Source organism: Bombus terrestris, chromosome 4, assembly GCF_910591885.1.
Source record: "Bombus terrestris chromosome 4, iyBomTerr1.2, whole genome shotgun sequence".
Taxonomy (NCBI): domain Eukaryota; kingdom Metazoa; phylum Arthropoda; class Insecta; order Hymenoptera; family Apidae; genus Bombus; species Bombus terrestris.
Genome location: NC_063272.1, coordinates 1,166,647 through 1,186,979, shown reverse-complemented (window position 1 = coordinate 1,186,979; position 20,333 = coordinate 1,166,647). Strand labels below are relative to the sequence as shown.

The following is a 20,333-nucleotide window of genomic DNA, read 5'->3' as shown; positions in this document are numbered from 1 at the left end:
ATCTGGTCGCGATCGTACGCGAACAAATTACGGTCAAACACGAATACGCATACACCTCCTTAATTTCGATGCGTTGTGCGGCCGGTAATTAGCTCCTTCACGACCAACATGGCGCTCAATAACTCGATCTTGTTTTTTTATCATAATCGTCTAATAGATTGGAATAAACGAGACGCTCTTCGAAAAGAACGATCGAATTTTCATATTCGTTTACTATCCTATTTTACGCGGAATCCGTTAGCATCGATTCGCTCGAATTCTAAACGACTTTGTTGAAAGATCGTTTGGTCGAAAGTAGAAAGAGATGTTTCCGCGTGGCAAAGCCGAGTGTATTTTGTGAGAGGTGAAACGCTCGAGAACGCAAGTGCACGAAAGAGAAAAGGAGATGGGATCGAAGAAAAGGGAAAAGTAAGTAAGTAATGGAAAAAAGAAAGGGACACGAATACCAGAGGTAGGAGTGCATACTACTCTCAAAGTATAAAGTTAAGTGGGAAAGGATTTATGCCGGCATTAAAGTCCAACTGTTCCGAACAATCTGCATAACTTAGGCGAGGCTGCGAACGCCCGTTTCAATAATTCGCGGTCTTCGTTCTTCCTGTTCCACGCTGTTTGTCCTTCACATTCGTTTCATATTGCTCCTCATTGACAGATACGATTCAATGGAATAGCACCGAGCGAAAGTGGCCTCCAGTTTAACGCGTAAACGCTAGGCTTCGCGCTGCTACCCTTTCGAGCAGACCTACATTTTCGCTGGAGTAAAACGATGAAAATGTTAAAGAACATGGCATGAAAGAAGGCGATAGATCGTAAAAAATAGATGAACAGGCGATACGTAAAAATAATTGATCAAAGCTACACATGGAGTAATTTTCTAATAGTCCAATACGATATCTTTTTCTCTGCGCTTTCTGTGGTCTTCGGACGACAGGATTTAAATGCGCTTCGTATTCTTCACTTCGTTCTCTTGTGCCTCTCATCCTTCCGCTCTTAGTATATGCGAGTACTTCCCCTTCTACTGCTGCTGTTCTTCTTTTCTTCTTTCGTCCACGTTTTTGTTGTATTCTTTTTGGTTGTTCGTTGTTTTTTCTCGTCTTATCGGTCTTTCTTTTGGTTTTTACTGTATATTTTTAAGGTTCAACGCAAAACAACGTGCGCTCTCACGCGAACGGAATAACGTGAGATCGCTATCTACTTTGTATCATCGTAAAACTTGAACGCGCTGTAAACCAGACTACTACATAGCAGGCCTATTGAGGATGCAGCATTCGATAGAATTTAAATAGCGCAATCGCGTAACGCGTTAAATATGCAGAAACGTAGCAGCCTTTTTACGTGCTTATTATTACCTCAAAGATTTCACTACGTATCACTTCGACAATGACGTGGGAGGCCTCGATGAAGGTCTTTACGCCCGTCGCGATGCGATCGATTGCGAAAAATTTGGTCGTGGCACAAAGTAATCGATGAAATCGAGCACACGATTACTTCATTGAACGGCGCGCTAATAAAAAGCGATCTCGTAGTCGGGTCTGTTCATATTTTAGCGAAGCGCATGATAATTGTTTTTAATTATCCCGGTGAACGTGGCGTATGTAATTATCGTTCGGCCTAAAACGAGAGGTGCGGTTCGCCGATGTTTGATAGCCCACGCCTTTGTTCCTGAAGGGCCTTCCTTCGCATCCGCTAGATGGGAACACGTACGCGGCTGCACACGTACACGTGTATCCAAAGGAGGATTTAATCGACAGCATCGATCGTATCGGTTCCGAAAGTGGCACTGACACGAGAAATCGAAACAATGGTAGACCACCGACGAGCGCATTTTCCGTACAAGGAGCACATCGCCGACATCGTATTCGTATTTACGCAGCCAATCCGCGAATACCGAGGACCTCCGGTAATCAGAATTACCGCGATATAACTTACGGAGATCGAGTAGTACCCGATGTGAATTTATATATTTCGCGAGCAACGAGTTTTACCACGTGCTGGTTGCCTGCTCTCTCAGCCTGTTTCTTGGAATATCGCGGGCTTGAAGAGTGAAACGGAAACGCGGACGAGAACGTCCACCGCAAAGAGAGATCTTTGTTTCGACTTTCGTGGCATGACAAGCGGCGTGGTCCAGGAACACTACCGGCATGGCGTGGCGCAGAGCTCGTGCAGTACGAGCCACGCGTTCATTCAGGGTCGTGGCCGCTCTCGAAACCGATTTACACGACTTTAACGATCACCCGTGAAATTTACGAGCGAACGCTGCCGCGTGCCAACTAGTCTCCGAGTCATTCGGACGTGTCACTTCATCGCAAAATAATTCCTTTATCGGCGCGTGTATCGCTCTGCTCGTCCTTCATCTCTGTCCACTCTCTATCGTTTCGCGAAATTCTATTTTAAACGTTATCGTTCCTCACAGTAACGACGATACTTTTGTTTGGAGGGCCGATTTCTAATATCCAGTGGCCGCTCGTAGATAGCTCTCTCACAATTTGCTCACGGCAAACTGCAGATTATCGCCTACGATCCGCAGACCGAATCTTCGCCGAGCGTTCTTCTTAGCACCAGCGAGATAGAGAGAGCCGATAAGTAAGGATTCAATGCATTTTAAACGCGACTCCCTCGAACTGTCTTTAACTTCGCGGAAGAGCTCGGTCTGACTCGGCCGAGATTGCAACAGCGCTCTATATATATATATATAATACTCTGTATACGTATCGCACATGATCGTCTGGCGGTGACAAAGTGGCTTCTGGCCGAAAATAAAAAGATCAAGGGAAGCGGGTTGGCCCGTATAACGACGCCATTCATCAGTAACAACGGAGTCTGGCATTGTACCACGATGAACTGGCTGCCATTCGATGTTCCAGTTAAATGGTTCATCAGGAGCGAACGTTCTGTATCGCTCGACGAACTTAACGCTGTTTTCCTCCCGATTCCAGTAAAATTCTAACGAGTTGAATTTCATTTGCGATATGTTTTGCGTTAGGTACCGCTGTTGGCACCGTCTTAACCACCATCACGGCGAACGACGTGGACAGCTCCCCGGCTCTGACCTATCGATTTGGTAACGTGACCAGCCCAGGTCCTTTCAGTATCGATAGATACGGAGGCAAAGTCGTTCTCCGAAGACGTTTGGATGCCGAAACACGGTCGGAATACAGCTTGCAAGTTATCGCCAGCGACGGTGTTCACGAGGCGACCACGGACTTGATAGTTCGTGTCACGGATCTCAACGACAACGCTCCACGGTTCCAGCAATCCGCTTACATCGCCACGCTGCCTGGTAAGTAATTTTCGTGGCCGTTTTCTTCGAATCCGCGAATCGTTTGCCACATACCGTACCAACCTGATCGGAGAGTTTCCTGTGAAGCGAAGGTAGTAGACTCGTGTGAACGTTGAAAGAGAAGAGATCGCAGTGAACTGTACATAGCTACGAGTTGCAATCTATTCGGTCGATATTCCGTCGAAGGAATCGCGGCGAAAGAGGCCCGAAGAAACGAGGGAAAGGGAGAGAAAGACGTCGAGGGGGACGACGACGGCCCGAGGCAAGTCTCTCGGCGCGAAATAAACGTGAGTTTAAAAACTGGTTTTTAGTAGACACACGTTGTCTTGTTGCCCGTGTTCCAAACTCGAATTGACACCGCGCCAAGATAAAGCGCGGAAAAGAGATGCGAAGAGAACGGAAGAAGCCGGACGAGGGGGGACGAGCATCGAAAACGACGAAAAGGAAAGGAGAATGGAAGGATGAAGGAGAGGATCGATGAAAAGCTAGCTACTCGAACGCCGAAGGGAGCACACAGCGAGCAGAGAATAGAGAGGGAGAAAGGGGGTCGGGTGAAAAGGAATGGCAAAGACGGCACGGAGAAGGGACGAAGGGGGGAGGGGAAGGGAGATGGAGAGGAAGCAGAAGGGAGACGAGGAGAATTGCGAACGCCTCGCACATAAATAAACGCGAGGACACCGTTTGCGAGGCAGCCGAAAAGCCGCCTTCGTTGCAACCGCCGGCCGAGATCGCCGGCTTCGAAGACTCTCGAAACTTATTAAAAATACATAGGCCCGCGCCTAATGGTGCATTTGGGTGGGCGGCAGAGGGGTGACAGGGGAGGCTGGATTGGCAGGAGGTGGACGTGGAAAGAGTTGAAAGGGGGGGAGCTCCGATGGTGACTGCCTCGCGAATTTGCATCTTTCTTTTCGTCTTCTCTCGGGCTTCGCCGCGTAGATTCGTAAATAGAGTGGGAAAGTCAAGAGCGACGCTTTAAAAAATACTCTTCTCCGCGATTGATCGATGACGCCGCTTCTAGTAGGGCTATTTTGTCGCGGGATTTCCAGAGAATAGGCGAGCAAGGTTTAATTTTCTCGCTGACACTCTTTCCGATCTCTCACTAGGGAGGAATCGTGCGCAGATCATTTATATCGTGATAAAGGAACGAGGAAGACGGGTTAATCTGGCGATTATCAAAATCGTATTAAACTGTCCGGGGAAGGCAGGATATATTCCGAAAAGAAGGTGGGATTAATGAAGCTCGGCCAGTAATAAGAATTCGTCCCACTGCAAATCGTGATGCGAACACGCATACTCCACGGTCATACGCGTCTCGCAATAATTATAGAGTACCTGTCACTTCTCGGTTCAAATTCCCTTTCCTCCGAGGTCGTCCTACCTCCTCACCTCGGACATCCCCAAGGGGGTGCGCGTTCACCAAGTTTTATTTCAGCCTCCCCTCCTCTCCGCCTTTCTTTCTCTCTCCTGTTTCATTCCAGCTTTCTTCTTTGTCTTCCTTTTTCGCTTTAGGTCGCAACTTGGCACATTAATGCCGAGTTATCCGACGATTTGAAACGCATCGAAATGATTTTTGTAGCTGCGGAGCTGCTCATCCTGCTGGCCCCACGGCTCGCCCAAGCGATTTATATAACTGGTTATTATTTCATACTTCCGTTCAGCCCGATGTCAGGACGGCTTATCCTCCTCCTTTACCAAGAAAAGAAAGAACTTAGTTGGTGGTGGCGGTGGTGCTGCTCGAGGACGTGGTACCTCCAACAAAAAGAGGTGGAGAGGGTACTTGACCTCGCGCCCATGATCCCTCGATCTTTGTCCCGCACGCTTTTTCAAGTATACTCTCCCGAAGCGACCGACGATCGATTCCCAATACGTCGGTGCAAATACTTAGCTCTTTTCATCTACATTCCGCTTTATCGTACTCTCGATATAGGGAAACTTTGTACGGTTGCCTACGGTCGATAGTTCTTCTCTCTTTCTCACTTTCGTCGTTCTTTTTTTGTCGTTGCAGAAGGACGAGGGGACTTGCAAGAAATTCTGACGGTAAACGCGACCGACGACGACCTTACAGAGGACAACAGTCGAGTACGATATTATCTGCTGAAAGCTACCAAAGGTTTCTCAGTGCATCCTGCAACCGGCGTTCTGACGGTTAATCGTACCGCGATACCAAGACCTTTGCCCAAAGAGGTGGAGTTGGCCATCGTAGCGGAAGATTACGGTAAGCCACCGGCCTCGTCCATATGTTCCGTCGTCGTGCGATTGAGCAGCTTGAAGAGCACCTTGCCCGGCAAAGAGTACAAGGTCACTGCGAAAGAAAATACGTTGAAGGGCACCACTTTGATGAGATTGTCCGACGTGGACCTTTTGGACGGCGCCATCGTGGCCGGCGATAACAGCGGAACGTTCGAAATATCCAGAGGCAAATTGATTCTCTCCAGGACGCTCGACAGAGAAACGAAAGACAAGTAAGGACGATCGATTTTTAACGTTTTCGTAGGAATTCCAATTTGGCACTAACGAGGGTTATGCATTTTTCAGATACGTTTTACGACTAGGCTCCAAGAACGAGAACATGACAACCGGGTCGCTGGTAGGAGACGAACCTGTTACGGTAATCATTACGGTGGAAGATGTGAACGATAATTACCCTCGTTTCTTGGAGGATCTTCATCAAGTATCGATCAAAGAGAACGCAGCACGCGGTACCACGGTGGCCATGTTGCGCGCCAAGGACGACGATCTGGCTGGCAGCGTGGCTGCGAATTTAGTGTACGAAATTACTTCCGGTAACGACGGTGGCCTGTTTCGCGTGGACAAAACCACCGGCGCTGTTCAAGTAAACGCAACCTTGGACTGCGATCTCGAACCAGACATTCACAATCTAGTGGTCATGGCGTGCGACAGCGATCCAGTTTCTCCTTTGTGCGCTTTGACGAGGCTTCGTATTCACCTGGAAGACGTGAACGACAATTCACCCAAGTTCCCAGTCTCTGAATATCTGGAATTCGTCGGAGAGAACGAACCGATCGGGACCATCGTGTTTTCCGCGCGAGCATCGGACTTGGATCGCGGTATATTTGGATCTTTGAACTATTCCATCGTATCTGCCGCGGCAACCGGATTTTCCGATATCGACGATAGCTGGAAATTGTTCGCTGTAGATGGAAAATCCGGCACGGTGACGACGCGCGCTGTCTTCGATTATGAGCTGCGAAACAGATACGCGTTCACTCTACGAGCAACCGATACAGGTGGCCGAACGGCAGCCGTCAGAGTCCGAGTGGAGATCGAATCCAGAGATGAATTTTACCCGCAATTCACAGAAAGAATGTACAGATTCGGTATTAGAAACGGAGCTCAGGTGATCCCTGGAACGGTGATCGGTCATGTAACAGCAACAGATCGAGACAAAGGTCCCGACGGACGAGTCGTTTATCAACTGACCTCGCAACATCCTTATTTCAAATTGAATCGCACCACAGGCGCGTTGATCGTGAAGCAGAAGCTGGTGCACATTGATATGGACGTGGAGGAATCGTCGAGGTTAGTGGTCAGTGCCAGTTCCGGTAGACAGGGCTCTTTGTCGAACATGACGGTGGTAGAAATCACTTTGACGGATGATAGCGACGTGAACGAAGCTAGAGGCGCTACAGCTTTGGCTACCCCGAACGATGTTGGGTCTAACATGGCAGTCGCAGCTACCGGGGGTCTAGCCGATTGGGCGTTAGGTTTATTAATCGCCTTGCTTCTGTTGGTCGTCGCCTTTGGTGCTATTTTCCTCTATCTTCATCTTCGAAATCGAAGGCATAAGAAACCGGGCACGAAACCGAGTTTAAACGGGGAGAGCAATGCCACTGCGTCCAACAGCTACGTGGATCCGAGCGCCTTCGATACTATACCGATTAGAAGCGTTGCCGGGGTGGGTGGAGGAGGAAACGGAGGCTCTGGGAACGGCAATGGTGGAAGCGGCGCTGCTTCCTGTCAATTTGCACCCCCCAAGTACGATGAGATACCACCGTATGGTACCTCTGGTCAATCCGGGCAGCAACAGGCGACTTCGGAATTGTCCGGCAGCGATCAGTCCGGCTCGTCTGGCAGAGGCTCGGCCGAGGACGACGGAGAAGACGAAGAGATTCGAATGATCAACGAAGGCCAACAGACTGGAGACTCGGCTAGTGATCTCTCGGTTCACAATACTCAGGAATATTTAGCCAGGTTAGGCATCGTCGACCCTCCGGCTGGTACTCCGAGAAGACCGCCTGAAGCGCTGCCTCTCGATAGCTTACACTTGTTCGAGGACGAGGCCGCCACCGAAGCGGATATCGCCACCTTGATTTATGGGAAAATCGGGGAACCTGGAAGACCGATGTCGGGTTTAGAAGTTCCTGGAGGTCCATCGATGAACGGATCCCTAAGTTCCATCGTTCATAGCGAGGAGGAACTGACTGGATCGTATAATTGGGACTATCTGCTGGATTGGGGTCCGCATTATCAACCACTTGCTCACGTGTTCAGCGAAATTGCCAGGCTGAAAGACGACGCTGCTAGCGTTCAAAGCGGAAATTCAGGAAGCAGCGGCAAGACCAAGTCTGTACATAAAGCTCCGCCACCGCCATTGCTCACTTCCGTTGCTCCTAGGTCGTTGGCGGCTCCCGCGTTAGCCAGGGGCATTCTTCCAAGATCTCCGATTAGCCACGATGCTTCCACTTTCCCATCGGCGGCCCTTAGCCCGAGTTTCTCTCCGTCCTTATCTCCTCTCGCCACCAGAAGTCCTAGTATCAGTCCTTTGGTGCCACCTGCCACTCAAAGGTCCGGTCAAAGTGCCAATAGAGGTATTCCAGTTACCGACGCTGAATTAAGGATCTAACGGTATATCGAAATCATAGTCGCGTTGCGTCAGATATTAGTATTAGTCCCGTTATATCTTGGATCCGGTATCGCGTATATTCGATAGCGTCGATTCGAAAGTTGCGAGCTATATTTTAGAGAATGTTTTAATCGGAAATTTATCGCGTTGAAAGCGTCGTTAGCGTATACCCGATTTCGTGTGATTGCAGTATGAGCGCAGTGTGTATAAAATAGAGACTTTAAGTTGACTGACCTTCGACGAGATTCTCGAAGGTGCCAAAGTGCACATTTTTTTTATTTCCGCCGTGATAGACACGAACGCCTCTTTTACGCGTCTAGTTGTAGAATCGAAACGAACGTTTGTAGATAATCCCGTATTCTCGTACTCGCGCAACGATCCTAACGTATAGAACGTATGACCTGCGGAAAAGAGGCGATTGCGCGATATTTTTTTAAGCACAGATATACGACTGTTACTTGCCGTTTCGATCGTCGGTCGATCGATAGTTAAAATAATACTCGTTTGTTTGTACATAGAAGAGTCCGAAATGGGCCGCGTAATCGTTAAGTAATCGTGTAAATAATACTCATACGAAAAGACAAGAAAAAATTACGCCCATTACGCCTTATAATCAAAAGATAGACTCGATAGCCTCGATAGTCTCGATTCGAAGTCCGTGTCTTCGTGCCATGCCCGTTGAAACGCGCGGCTGTACAGTCACCTTAATTTCGTTAGAGACCGAGACGAATCGGTCGATCGCTCGAACGAACGTTTCCTCGAGCATGGCGATATCAACGGGTTAAAAATGCGTCGACACGAGCGAACTGATCGATCCGATATTCGTGCTCGCGCAACTCCGGAGATACCCTTTTATGCCCCGTTTCATTTCTACTTTGTGCTGGTCTTCCAATTGGAATTTCGATGTAACGGAAGACGACGACGTTTTTCTCAGCCAGGTATATATATACATAAAAATATTAGGAAATAGGTATGTCATATTTTGTATAAAAAAAGACAACTCTTTGTACAAAGACTCTTCTGTGAGCCCAGGATTCACTTGACGGTGAATTTTAAATAAATGAATTTTTTAGGAATCTATCAGATTTTTGTTCGTAAACCCTATATATCTCATTGTGGATATTTGAAGGAGACAGGCAAGGAATATATTTGAAAAAAAAAAGAACACGAAAGACTTGTATAAATCTGCGTCTTGTAATACAACACGTTGAGCCTTACAAGTATATTCACATGTAGTCTTTGAAGTATTTTGATAAATTATTTCTCTATTCGCTCTTTCAGATTATAAGACTACGAACAAAGCGCGCTTTCGTATACGCAATTTGAACGGAAAATAAAATCAATGTTATGCAAACGGTTGGGCTACGGCAAAACTCGAAGGTAAACGATTCGACGCAAATTCGACAACCGGGAAACCTGAAAAGCAAAATTGTTAAACGAAAACGGCGATAAAGCTGCGAAAATTATTCCAAGTTTCTCGACGAATCCGTGTATATTTTTCAAGCGACGAAGAACTCGCTACGAAGCACTATTTATCCAGTTAATTTGTACATTAAACAGTCTCTACGAGAGAACACGTATCGACCTACGTTTCTAGTGCCTAAAATTAGCGAATCCTTTGCAGAATTCTCCTATAACGATATAAATACATTGTAATTCAAATGGCATGTCCAGTCTTGAAACTGCTCGTTGACGAGCGCTATGTCATCTTTTCTTTTTCTTTTTTCTGGTTTTTTTTTCCCTTTTAATCATCTTCTTGGATGTGTTACAAAGTCGGCAACTGTAACTCGAGATAGAAATTGGCCTATGGTTTAATCGAAAACAGAGGCAGAATCGCAGATTCGGTACTTGTCGACAAATATCTCGGACAAAAATGTCTTCGGTTCTAAGATCGTCGATCTATCTTCGGTAAAGATTTCTATACACCGATCTACGTTTGTCGATGGTCCAAATATGAAATTCGGTAGGATAAATGCTAAAGGAACCTACGTTTTCTTTCGAAATGTTTCGTCTACGTATTGGTAGTGTTTAACGACGTTCTATCTATCAAACGTTAACCGATGGTATGATACGTTTGTAAGTAATTACTATCGTGACTCGTGCTAATCGATTCATATCACAACGATTCTAGCGCTACACAAAATGTTGCATAAAACTCTTTACCAACGTTTCGATATTCTTCCACGTAATTGTCAAGAATCGATCAAGATCCGATGTAGAAGGGAACATCGATCAAGCGTCACAAAGTCATCGTGGCACCATGCAAGGTTTCACTCATTGTCTGATAACGAAGAAAGGTTCTCGATTAGTTAAACGTTTCGTAAAATTGTTTTATCGATTCGCACAATTCACACTGTACAAAAGATTTTGTGGCAGTACAATGATCGGTCACGGGATATATTTACCAGGCAATGAGTTAACGCTGCCCTACGCTTGGCAAATGAAAAGCGCTTTTGCTACTTTCGGGCGACCATTTATACGCCGCCGTTAAAATAAGGCACCACATCCGACGCTGTTCACGCGATCGTTAATACTCCGGAGTGCAATCAAATCGGTGATCTGGCGATTTTCAGCTTGCTCGAAGAAGCCACTACAAAAGCTTAGAAATAGTTTCGTTATCGTTATTGCTATGCGATCATAGCACTAAACGACTGGCGAATCATGTAACGCACTCTTTCGTATTGACTTTATGTTTGATATCTGTTATGGTTGCAATCGCGTAATTCCTTCGAACACATTCTGTAATAGTAGAAAACAGATGCGATAAAAGGATAACATTCGTGTAGCCAGTGTACTGTTTTTTGATCCCAGTTGAACGCATCACACTCGATGGTATTTTATATGTACGCAGCTAGCTAAACTAACTTTTGGAACGTTAGCGCAGGTCAAACTGTCTCTTCCGTCACGCTCCTTGGTATCTGCAATACGCTGATGCTGAAACGAAAGGACAAAATTGAAGAATGTCCCTGTGTTGATAGAAATTCGAAGCGGCACTTTAACAAGCACGATGGAACGTTAGCATGTATCGAGGATGACGATCGCATGGAAGAATGCAGTCAAAGCTGTTGACGATGAATCATGATCGACGTTCGATGATGAATAGATATTTCATAAATTGATTCGTTTATTCCGAGAAGTTTAAATCCAAGTCCAAATCCATCGACATTGGTTGTTATTTCCAAAACGTTATGTAGAAATCTCAAGGGGAAAGCATAGCCTGAATTATTCTCGACTCACGCAATTTTCTTCGCTGTTTCACATTTGCTTTTCCCCAATGCCACGCTGCATTTATTACGCCACACTGTGTACTCTCAAGGTTGTTTTCGCAATAATTCGACTAACGTCTGTGCAAAAGTTCACTCTGTTTTTCGCATGAATCACTCCACGGCACGCTACATTTGCGATTGATTGCTTATTTATAAGACGCTATGTGAGTACAATGATCTACGGCTTCTAGGTCAAAGCGGCTCGATTTTCATAGCGAAGGTTACGCTTAATAATTACGAATGAGTTATAAAAAGAGTCGGGTCGCGTACGATTCATGAAAGCACATTATGGGCGGACATGATTATGCTTCCTCCTTACTGTTATTCGGATGATGATCGATACGACTAACGCGATTCATTGATTTTCGCTTGTATCTTCTATTGACGGTGAGTCGATGAAAATTTGATAGCAATCGAAGAAAATATGAAAATGGAAAGACGTACGTACCATGAGGAAAGCCTGCCGTGAATCATTTGTAAATATCAACGATTTGCATGAGATTTTGCGGTAGCAAAGCAGAATAAAGGATGTAACGAAAATGCACGCGATCGTTGCAATCTTACAAAGTGATAGCCTAGCCCTACCAACAAGCTTGTTTACTTGGCGACGCCGGCTATCCTCGTGTCGTCTTGCATTTCGACGACGATGGTGTCAGGATCGGATACCCTGTTGGCAGAAATGCATCCGTTTGCGATAGTCGTTGGCAGAACGGTCTCCGACTAAAAGAAATATCACGAGTTAATTTTGTTTCGTTTCACCCGAAATAGCGTTCGCGTGGTCTCACGACGATCGTACTTGATAAACTGCTGCATCCAACGCCATCAGCTCCTTCTTCGACAATTGCTCGACCACAGCAGCGGCGTAACAATCTCCCAGCATGTTGTTCGTGGTCCGAATGCGATCCCTGGATGTAGAAATTGTTAGTGAACTTACGTACTTATTGCTTGTTATCGAAAGAAAAATGCTGTGTTACTTACACGAACCAATCGATGGTGAATAAAAGAGAGACATTGTAAACGGGAGCATCGATGGCGCTTAGGACAACTAGAAGGAGAACCAAGGCGGCGCTTGGAACTGACGCCGATGACACGGACGCAGCGGTAGAGGTTAAACTTAAAGAAGAACGATGCCATATCGATGTAAATGGGGATCGTTGTAAGTAACGAGTTCGAGCAACGAACTGAATAAAGAAAAACTTACATGACCGTTATAATTTCGCCGAAGCCCAAAACCATGCCATGCATCTGCGCGATGAAGATACTAGCTACGGCGACGAACAGCGCTGTCCCGTCCATGTTAATGTTGCAGCCGATCGGCAGAACGAATCTGGTGACTCTAGGATCGACTCGAAGCTTATCCGTCATCAGGCGAAAAGTGACCGGAAGTGCAGCAGCCCTGTACAAAACTGCGTTAGAAAAGATCGGGCAAAGCAGATGTCGAGTGATAAAGAAAGATCATTTCTCCGTGCTGCGTAGCTGATGTCCATGGACGAAGGGTCATTCTGGCGTAGTGTGATCGTAATTCGTAAATTCTAACATAACTTCCTCGACATAGTACGCTTTCGAGCGGCGAATAATGCAACGAAATGGATAAAGCACGAATTGTACGAAGCGAATAAGAAATTCGATGAAAAGGTACGCGTCAAGGTCGATTGATAGAGCGTTCGGTGGTACAAGTGGCATGGACAGAAAGGTTTCGAGAGACTAATAACCAGAATGACCGTAAGACGAACTGAAAATCAACCAGGGTTAATGTCGACGTCGAACGGAACAGTGATGATTCTTCCATCGTGTCTCGAAATCAGGCTAACTCCTGTAACAGACAATCGCATGTACCTTCATGTTGCGGCCATCGATTACTTACCAAGGCCACCCTCGGTCTCTGAACCACCTGCAAAAGGCCGCGTGCAGCGCGTGTTCTAATACATCATCATGATATTCATACAGTCTCTGTTCAGATACACTAAGAGCTGTTTCTCTCAGTCGCACAGTGTACGCACAGTTGTGTACGCTCTCTTCTGGAAAAAGTTAATCCACATAGAAAACAAGTTGAATTAGATATTGCCGTTGCAGGGCGTTTACGATCTTGAGCGCCGCAATGATGGGACGGAAAAGGTTCGAAGTACGTTAAAAATCATTGCAACCGTTACACACGATGTACGAATGCTTCTCTGTCCCACGATGCATCGAAAGGAACGAGCGGGGAATAAACGTCTGAAGAAGGAAAATGGGTAAAAGAAAGGAGAACAGGGGTCGGATCGTGTGAATTTTGGTTACTTGACGAATGCTGATGGACAAACTGAAAAAATGATCGTTGCTTCGCGTGATCCGCAATAATGAACAGTTAAAGAAATAGAGAATGATCGTAGTTCGGGTGTTCTGGCCAGTGATGGACGGCGCCGGCAAACCTGGAAGAGCGGGCTCGACACGAGCAACCAATATTTTTTTCAGCTTTCCTCTTGGAAAAGTTTCTTGGAAAATACTTAAATAAATATCATATGTGGCACGAAGCCTGTTTTGGCGGTCTCGTCTTCCTCTATCCTTCCTCATACGAGGGACAGAAGATTCGGATAATGGAAGCCCCTTAAGTCTTCCACGCCAAGAATCAGTCCAGGTGACACGGAGTCAGCTGATTTCCGGCTAAATACACACGGACATAACCAGAATATTTCCGTGCACTTACACAGTTTTTGTTTATGATTTTATCCTTCTTCGTTAGTCTACTCTCTGTTGCATATTTCATGTCATCAATGTCATCGAAATTTCGGTAATACATTCGATTGTTTCGGTGATATGCTTATCATTTCGGTCGGAGATGCGTTTAAACATCAAAATTTCACCGAAAGTTCGTCGATAATTACTACTAACCGGGAGTATCTGCATCCTAAGTGCCACCCAGAACTGCATACCTCTCTCCCTTTCTCTCTCTCTCTCTCTCTTTCTTATTGGTCATGAGGAGTTTCCCCGCGAACAGCGCGGAAACGTTAAAGAAACATAAATGGTTCAAAGAGGAATCGAATGAATGACGGAAAGTAGGATTCGATAGCGTTCGACAACGTCTTCGAAGCGAATCGTAACTGTGTTCTAACGTTGTGAAACGCTGCTGGGAAAGTATCAATCTGGGAAGGTGTACAGGACTAAGGCCTCGCAATGCCTCCTCTCGGCTGGCTGAAACATATTGTCTCTATCAATCGATTCAAACGCATGCGTCGACCTGTTATTTCGAGTCTTGATCGCCTTGCAGTTTCCTCGAACGATCGACGAACGTAATCGACACGATGTAAAATAAAAATAAAAGGCACGACGAATTCGATTGGCAAGAGACCCGATGGTAATGAATCGCGAATGAACCGGGTAAAAGAATCAAAAACTAAATGACGATGACGACCGAGGCCATGTGAGGTAGGCGATATGGGTACTCTGAAGGTCGGGCTGAGTTCGAAGATCGACGACTCACGTTGATGACATGGCGAATGCGGTGAGAGTACCCTGGGCGAGGCCGGTGTAGAATTTAAAGGGGTTCTTTCTCACGAAGGCCAAATAGATCAGCTGCATGATCACCAACTGATAGAAAAACACACCGATCACGATCGTAACGATGAACCAGGCGAGCTGCGACATCACCAATGCCAGATCGGCGACACCGAGTATTTTGCCGGCTATTACCGAGGTGATGCCTACCGGTGTCATCCTACGAGGAAACGATTTTCATGTTTAAGCTTCTTATCCTTCCATCGAATACGCATCTTCATACGTACCACATTACAGTCGACACCATTCGCATGATAACCTCGAACACAGCTTTGAAAAAGTCGATTACGATTTGGCCTTTCTCGCCGAGAGTACCTAAGAACGTGCCGAACACCAGGCAGAAGAATACTATGCCCAACGTGTTCGTGCCGCTTCTGTATTGCGTCACTCTCATCAATTCATCGTCCCCGAGAACGTCTGAAGATATCGAGTCGGTTAGATTTTGAAAGGGCATCGTTTTTGGAACGTATACGGTGTGAGCCTGCCGGAAAGATTTCGTGTAAAGAATAGAATATACGTATAGATGCGATTATTAATGGTGAAAATGCGTACCTGCTGAAACGCTGCTTGGAAAATATTATCCGGAAACATATTCCTGTAACACGCGAAATGCGGCGCAATTTTCATAACTAGTTAATCGATAGCTGCGTTTATCGACGATATGCGCTATAATTTCGTTAGCCGATAGCATGCACCGCAAATGCTTTGAACTATGCTTTGAACGGATTTCTTTAGCACATATAAATAAAGTACGTGCGATCGATAATTTTAATCCCGTCATGGTTGATATCGTTCCCAATTGTTGGAAAAGTTCACCGGTCGTGAAATTACACGACCTTAATTCCCGCTGGAACGCTTATGTAGTTCCAATAATTTATCATAATGTGTAAATAGCCAAAATGGAGAAAGGGTTTTTACTCGGCGAATCGATAAGTCGATTGTCGATAACCGTGTTTAATCCGGACAACGCTATCGTCGTGGTTTGGCTTTATTATACCGGACAAGCAATGGAATCAATGAGAATAATCCAATAGCACGCAAGGCATGCGATGAAAGTTACCGCCATACCCCTGTCATCGGAGAGTACAGTGGAACGAGTCAAGCGTTGCTCCGGCGACGAGGTAAAGGACTCTACTTTTATCGTAGGAAAATTCCGGGACAGTGTTGGCGTACGTGTCGACGCAGAAGTACAAAAATAACAAGTATGATCGATATCTAACGACTAACACTATTTTATAAACGAAGAAGATAGGAATACTATCTACCTTCCCAAATCGAGAAGGCTGTCCAAGATGTTAACGGCTCTCCCGCTGTGCGAGGTCGCCATCGATTTTCTAATTCCAGGATTACCCGGATGAATGAGCAGAACCAGGACGACACCAAGGACAGCGTTCAATAACGACGTGAGTATAAAGTACACCAAAGTTCTGACGGCGATCATTCCGTTCATTCTTGCGTTCAAACTTGCTGAGCCTGTAAGTTGTAGACGTTACACGATTAGCGTTGCTTCGGCATAATCAGTTTTTAATATAGTTTTTATTAGCTTAGCTCTTCTCATAACGCATCGAGTAACATGTAGTTACCTGATATGAGACTGGCAATCACTAGTGGCAAGATCATTAACTTTAACAACCTCATGAACAGCTCTCCAGGATAACTGATTAGCATAACTGCGTCATCGCCGAGGCTCAAGGGTCGTAAACCGAACCCTGAAAAAATAACGAGATTACTGCTATGACAGCTGCTTCTAGAAGGCTTAAGTCTATTCAAGGTGAATGTGATGAAGTGGCGCAGCAGAATGAAAACAAGTTCGGTTTCTGAAATTTTACCAGTAAAAAGTTATATCTGTATAATACATGAGACTATGTACGGACGATAACATCGCTTTAAATTTACTAGATATGACCTTTGCGATAATTAATTTTTTTAAAAATAATAATATTTTAATGCGTAAAGATATAAAAATAAAGCGTGTGAGCGAGCTGAGAAGGCGACATGGGAATAGCAAGAGAACGCTGCAAAAGAGGCTACTTGTGTCCTTGTCTAATAATGCATGCAGATTCGTATATTAAATATGTAAATGTAACACCGATCAACGACCAGCCACAGTGTGCATGCCTGATTAGACAAGGACAGAAGATATTTCTATACAGAGATCTCTTTCTATTTCTATAACGCATCCACTTACACAGTGATACATATTTTTACATCTCTATGTTTTAATGCCAGTAATTGATTGTCGATTGTCTATAAACGCGAGCGAGTTGTAGAAAAAATTGCTTTATCGACGAGTAGTAACGCGAATGTAAAAGGAGACGCGAGAAATTGGGCGTGCCATTTAATGTAATTGCGAATGATTAGAAAAGCGTATTTCCAAATTCGAATTCGCTAACGTCGCTACAGATGTACATTGTGGCGATTAAATCGTCGAAAAGAATGACGAAGCGTAAATGAAAATACATCGACGGTCATCGAGTCATTTTAAAGAGAGTCGTTTTCAACGTAATTCTAAAGAAAGGTTGGTACGTTCGTGTTCATGGTTGTTCTTTCTGTTTCTAGGTGATAAGTTGGTTAAATAGATGAGACTTTTGACGGAAACCTTTCGTCGATGATTGTCACCTTTTAACAGGATAACAGGTTAGCGTTTTATGTAACAAAAGTTAATTTTAACGTGGATCGTCTCGGTTAATGGCGCGCGAAACGTATCCAGTCTATATGCCTTCTCGTTGTCAATTTTAATTTACAGCAAGCAATTCGACTCGCGAGGGTACATCATTGACAGATATAGTTTCAACGATTACGAAGACCCGATCGTTAAGTAGCGCGCATAATCATTTATTAACACGTGTATGGCGTTCGCGCACGTGACGCAACAGAAAACTCGCATTTCGTTTTAATTCTAACGGAGAAAAGGATGGAGATAGAAAAGGATGGAAGAAATGAAGGAACAGAGATGGGTTTCTATCTACGAGTGCTATCGATCGGCAGAAAAAGTAAAATCGGCTCGTATCGGATGAACTCGACCTTGGCACGCTTTCCCGTAATGGACGAAAGAGTAAGGAGCTTTTGGCATGGCCCTGTCATTATCCGGAGTACGTGATGTAGCTCGGAACTCGTCCTTACAACTTTCATCGTATTTACTATAAATAAAAAGTCGATGGAAATTTTGCAACCTCATTGAGTAGATACTATAAGGAAATCATGTTTTCTCAAGTTTCAAGCTCGATATGTAACCGATTGACATTTAGTTGACATATCGATGATTCATTGACTCGAGAGAGAAAAGAAGTCGCGCCGACGTACACGATCAATCAGGTCAACGTATAAAATTAATATTATCGTAAGGATGTTCGACGTCGTAGATGAGTAAACCGAATGTTCGATCGATTTTGATATTTCTCCGTACTTACCGAGTATTACGCCGAAGAGAACACCGGAGAGGGTAACTATGAGAAGAAGATTTTCCCGCATGAACTTTCTGGTGTCGGCGGTCACCTTACGGGGACCCTGAGAGGCCGACACGTCCTGGCCATCCATCTTGGCGAACAAGTACTCGGAGAACCGAGCCGAGGACTTCTCCTCCATTTCACTAGGCCGCCAGTAAGCGGCGTAGGTGGTGGTGGTGGAGCCGGTCGCGCACGAGGAGGCCGATCCTCTGGGCGATCGCCCCGCCGATTCTGCCAAGTTCCCTTCTCGCGATCTCTCGCGGCTAACGGCGGGGCCCCGGCAACACCACAACGACGACGGGTTGCCGTTTTGGGGGTGTTTCGGGAAATCCGTGCGGAACGAGCAATCACGCGCTCCCACCAGACGTTCCAATAGCCTGACGGCCTTGCGAGAGCGCGGCAGCTCGATCGTGGTACAGGGATTCGACTCGACTTCTTTCGAGTCAAGATGAGACGAATCAATCGGTCCCTCGCTAACGCAACCCAATGGCCTCGCGTTACTATCCGCGCTCACTTGACGTGCGAGAGGATTAAAGTCACAAGTTCTTCAGGATGAAAGAACACTGGGATGGGTTGTTCTCTGTTTTCTAAGCTTCGGAGGACTTACTCTTTTATGGATCGTTGGTAGATAACCAAGCCGTATTGAATAGGGAGAAAATTTCTTGAAAGGAAAGCTTGCGATCGATCTTCCTACCGAGGTCACCGGTCTCTCGGAGCAATTGGTTGATTCTGCCTGAACGTTCGCGTTGTTGCACAGGGTCAGTTACCTTTTAGAGTTAGCACTTTGCACCTTGGGCTGATATTGCTGGTTTGCATGCGCCAGATTACTCGAATCGCGTGACTCTTTTCTTTTTAATGGTAGAACGAGTGGGATCGATTAGTCGGTCAACGTGGCAATTAAAAGAAAATGGCGAATAAAGTATTCGAATGAATTTTGATGGTCGTTTAGATTTCGATACGTTTATCACGAAGGATGAGCCCCAACTGACCGGTTACTGGAGGATATATACGTATTGATTTGCCGAGATACCCCTTTTCCCCGGCGACCCCTACTCGTTCCCACGGGCTCAGCCGAAAGACGCTTGCGCGAACTCCGGTGGCTAAGTCGGTCGACTGAAAACGGGTATGTATATCTGACACCGATGAACTGTCGTTGGATTGTGCATTACGAGCGACAATAGTCAAAGAGGAATAACACGAAAGAGTCGAAATAAAGACGCGCAAGCTTCGATGGCCTAAACGAACGAACTATATGACGCTTTGATGCTCCAGGGGAGTATCTGCCAGATATAGATGCATTTCGTCCTATGAAACGAACCTACTTTGACAACGCTTGCTCCTTACTTGATTTTTCGATGTCCTGAAAAATCAATATCCATATTCGTTCGAGTATCTCAATGATTTATGTTTCTTTGCAGCTGAAAAAGCTGATAACAGTCGAATACAAAAATATTCTTCCCATAAAAATTTTCTAACGCTTTAATTCCATTTTAATCGTTGTATTGATTATACGTTGTATTGATATAACGTTGTATTGATTAGGAATATACTCGATAAGTGTCCGACCGGGAACGAAGTGAATCTACTTGTGTCCGACCGTAATGGCTTTTACTACTGGTAACGAAGCAGGTGATTGTTACCAACAGCAAGAGATGGAAGCACTAGACTTTATTTCGATAATTTGTCTGATATCGAAGAAACGTAAGCTATGGACTGATCCGATCGAACTCGTATGTATTCTGAACAATAATGAATTCGGGACGGATCTTAAATCGTGAGAACGAAATCGTGTATTTATGCCAATTTGGTTTTATCCTCGTTAAAAAGGACGGCTTTAACAGAAGTAAAACTGCATTGGGATATAATATTATTATAGAAATATCTGTATTCTTATAGCTAAACGGAAGTTTCTTTGATCTTTTCCCGATCAAATGTCTACATGTGAGCTA

General features: G+C 45.3%; 2 protein-coding genes across 4 annotated transcripts in view; one reads left to right on the top strand and one right to left on the bottom strand.

The window, feature by feature from the left end:
- Positions 1-9,556, top strand: part of LOC100644155 (protein dachsous) — a 212,916-nt gene extending 203,360 nt beyond the window's left edge. The window contains exons 15-17 of the mRNA XM_020867734.2: positions 2,981-3,277; positions 5,283-5,739; positions 5,813-9,556. Of these exons, the coding sequence (XP_020723393.2) occupies positions 2,981-3,277; positions 5,283-5,739; positions 5,813-8,141 (3,083 nt within the window). The 3' untranslated portion in view covers positions 8,142-9,556. The remainder of the gene's footprint in view (positions 1-2,980; positions 3,278-5,282; positions 5,740-5,812) is intronic.
- Positions 9,317-19,386, bottom strand: LOC100644042 (excitatory amino acid transporter). Of its 3 annotated transcripts, none has more exons than XR_007223670.1 (12): positions 18,992-19,386; positions 18,349-18,897; positions 16,522-16,647; positions 16,204-16,411; positions 15,491-15,533; positions 15,166-15,419; positions 14,865-15,098; positions 12,609-12,803; positions 12,386-12,520; positions 12,204-12,312; positions 11,856-12,127; positions 9,317-11,075 (listed from the first exon to the last, which is right to left on the bottom strand). XR_007223670.1 is itself a non-coding variant. In XM_012318779.3 (12 exons), coding segments are annotated over exons 1-11 (1,977 nt in total). In that variant the 5' UTR covers positions 18,993-19,386; the 3' UTR covers positions 9,317-11,075; positions 11,993-12,004. The 3 variants fall into 3 exon arrangements, 2 of the variants coding, with proteins under 2 accessions (XP_012174169.2, XP_012174168.2); XM_012318779.3 differs by having other exon boundaries at positions 11,993-12,127; XM_012318778.3 differs by having other exon boundaries at positions 12,009-12,127.
- Positions 19,387-20,333: the final 947 nt, after the last annotated feature.

Excerpts from the sequence above, each read along its gene's own strand:
- LOC100644042 (XM_012318778.3), bottom strand. Across the intron at positions 15,420-15,490 it reads TCCAAGCAGCGTTTCAGCAG|GCTCACACCGTATACGTTCC; the intron begins GTACGCATTTTC and ends TCTTTCCGGCAG. Across the intron at positions 12,128-12,203 it reads TGGATGCAGCAGTTTATCAA|TCGGAGACCGTTCTGCCAAC; the intron begins GTACGATCGTCG and ends TATTTCTTTTAG.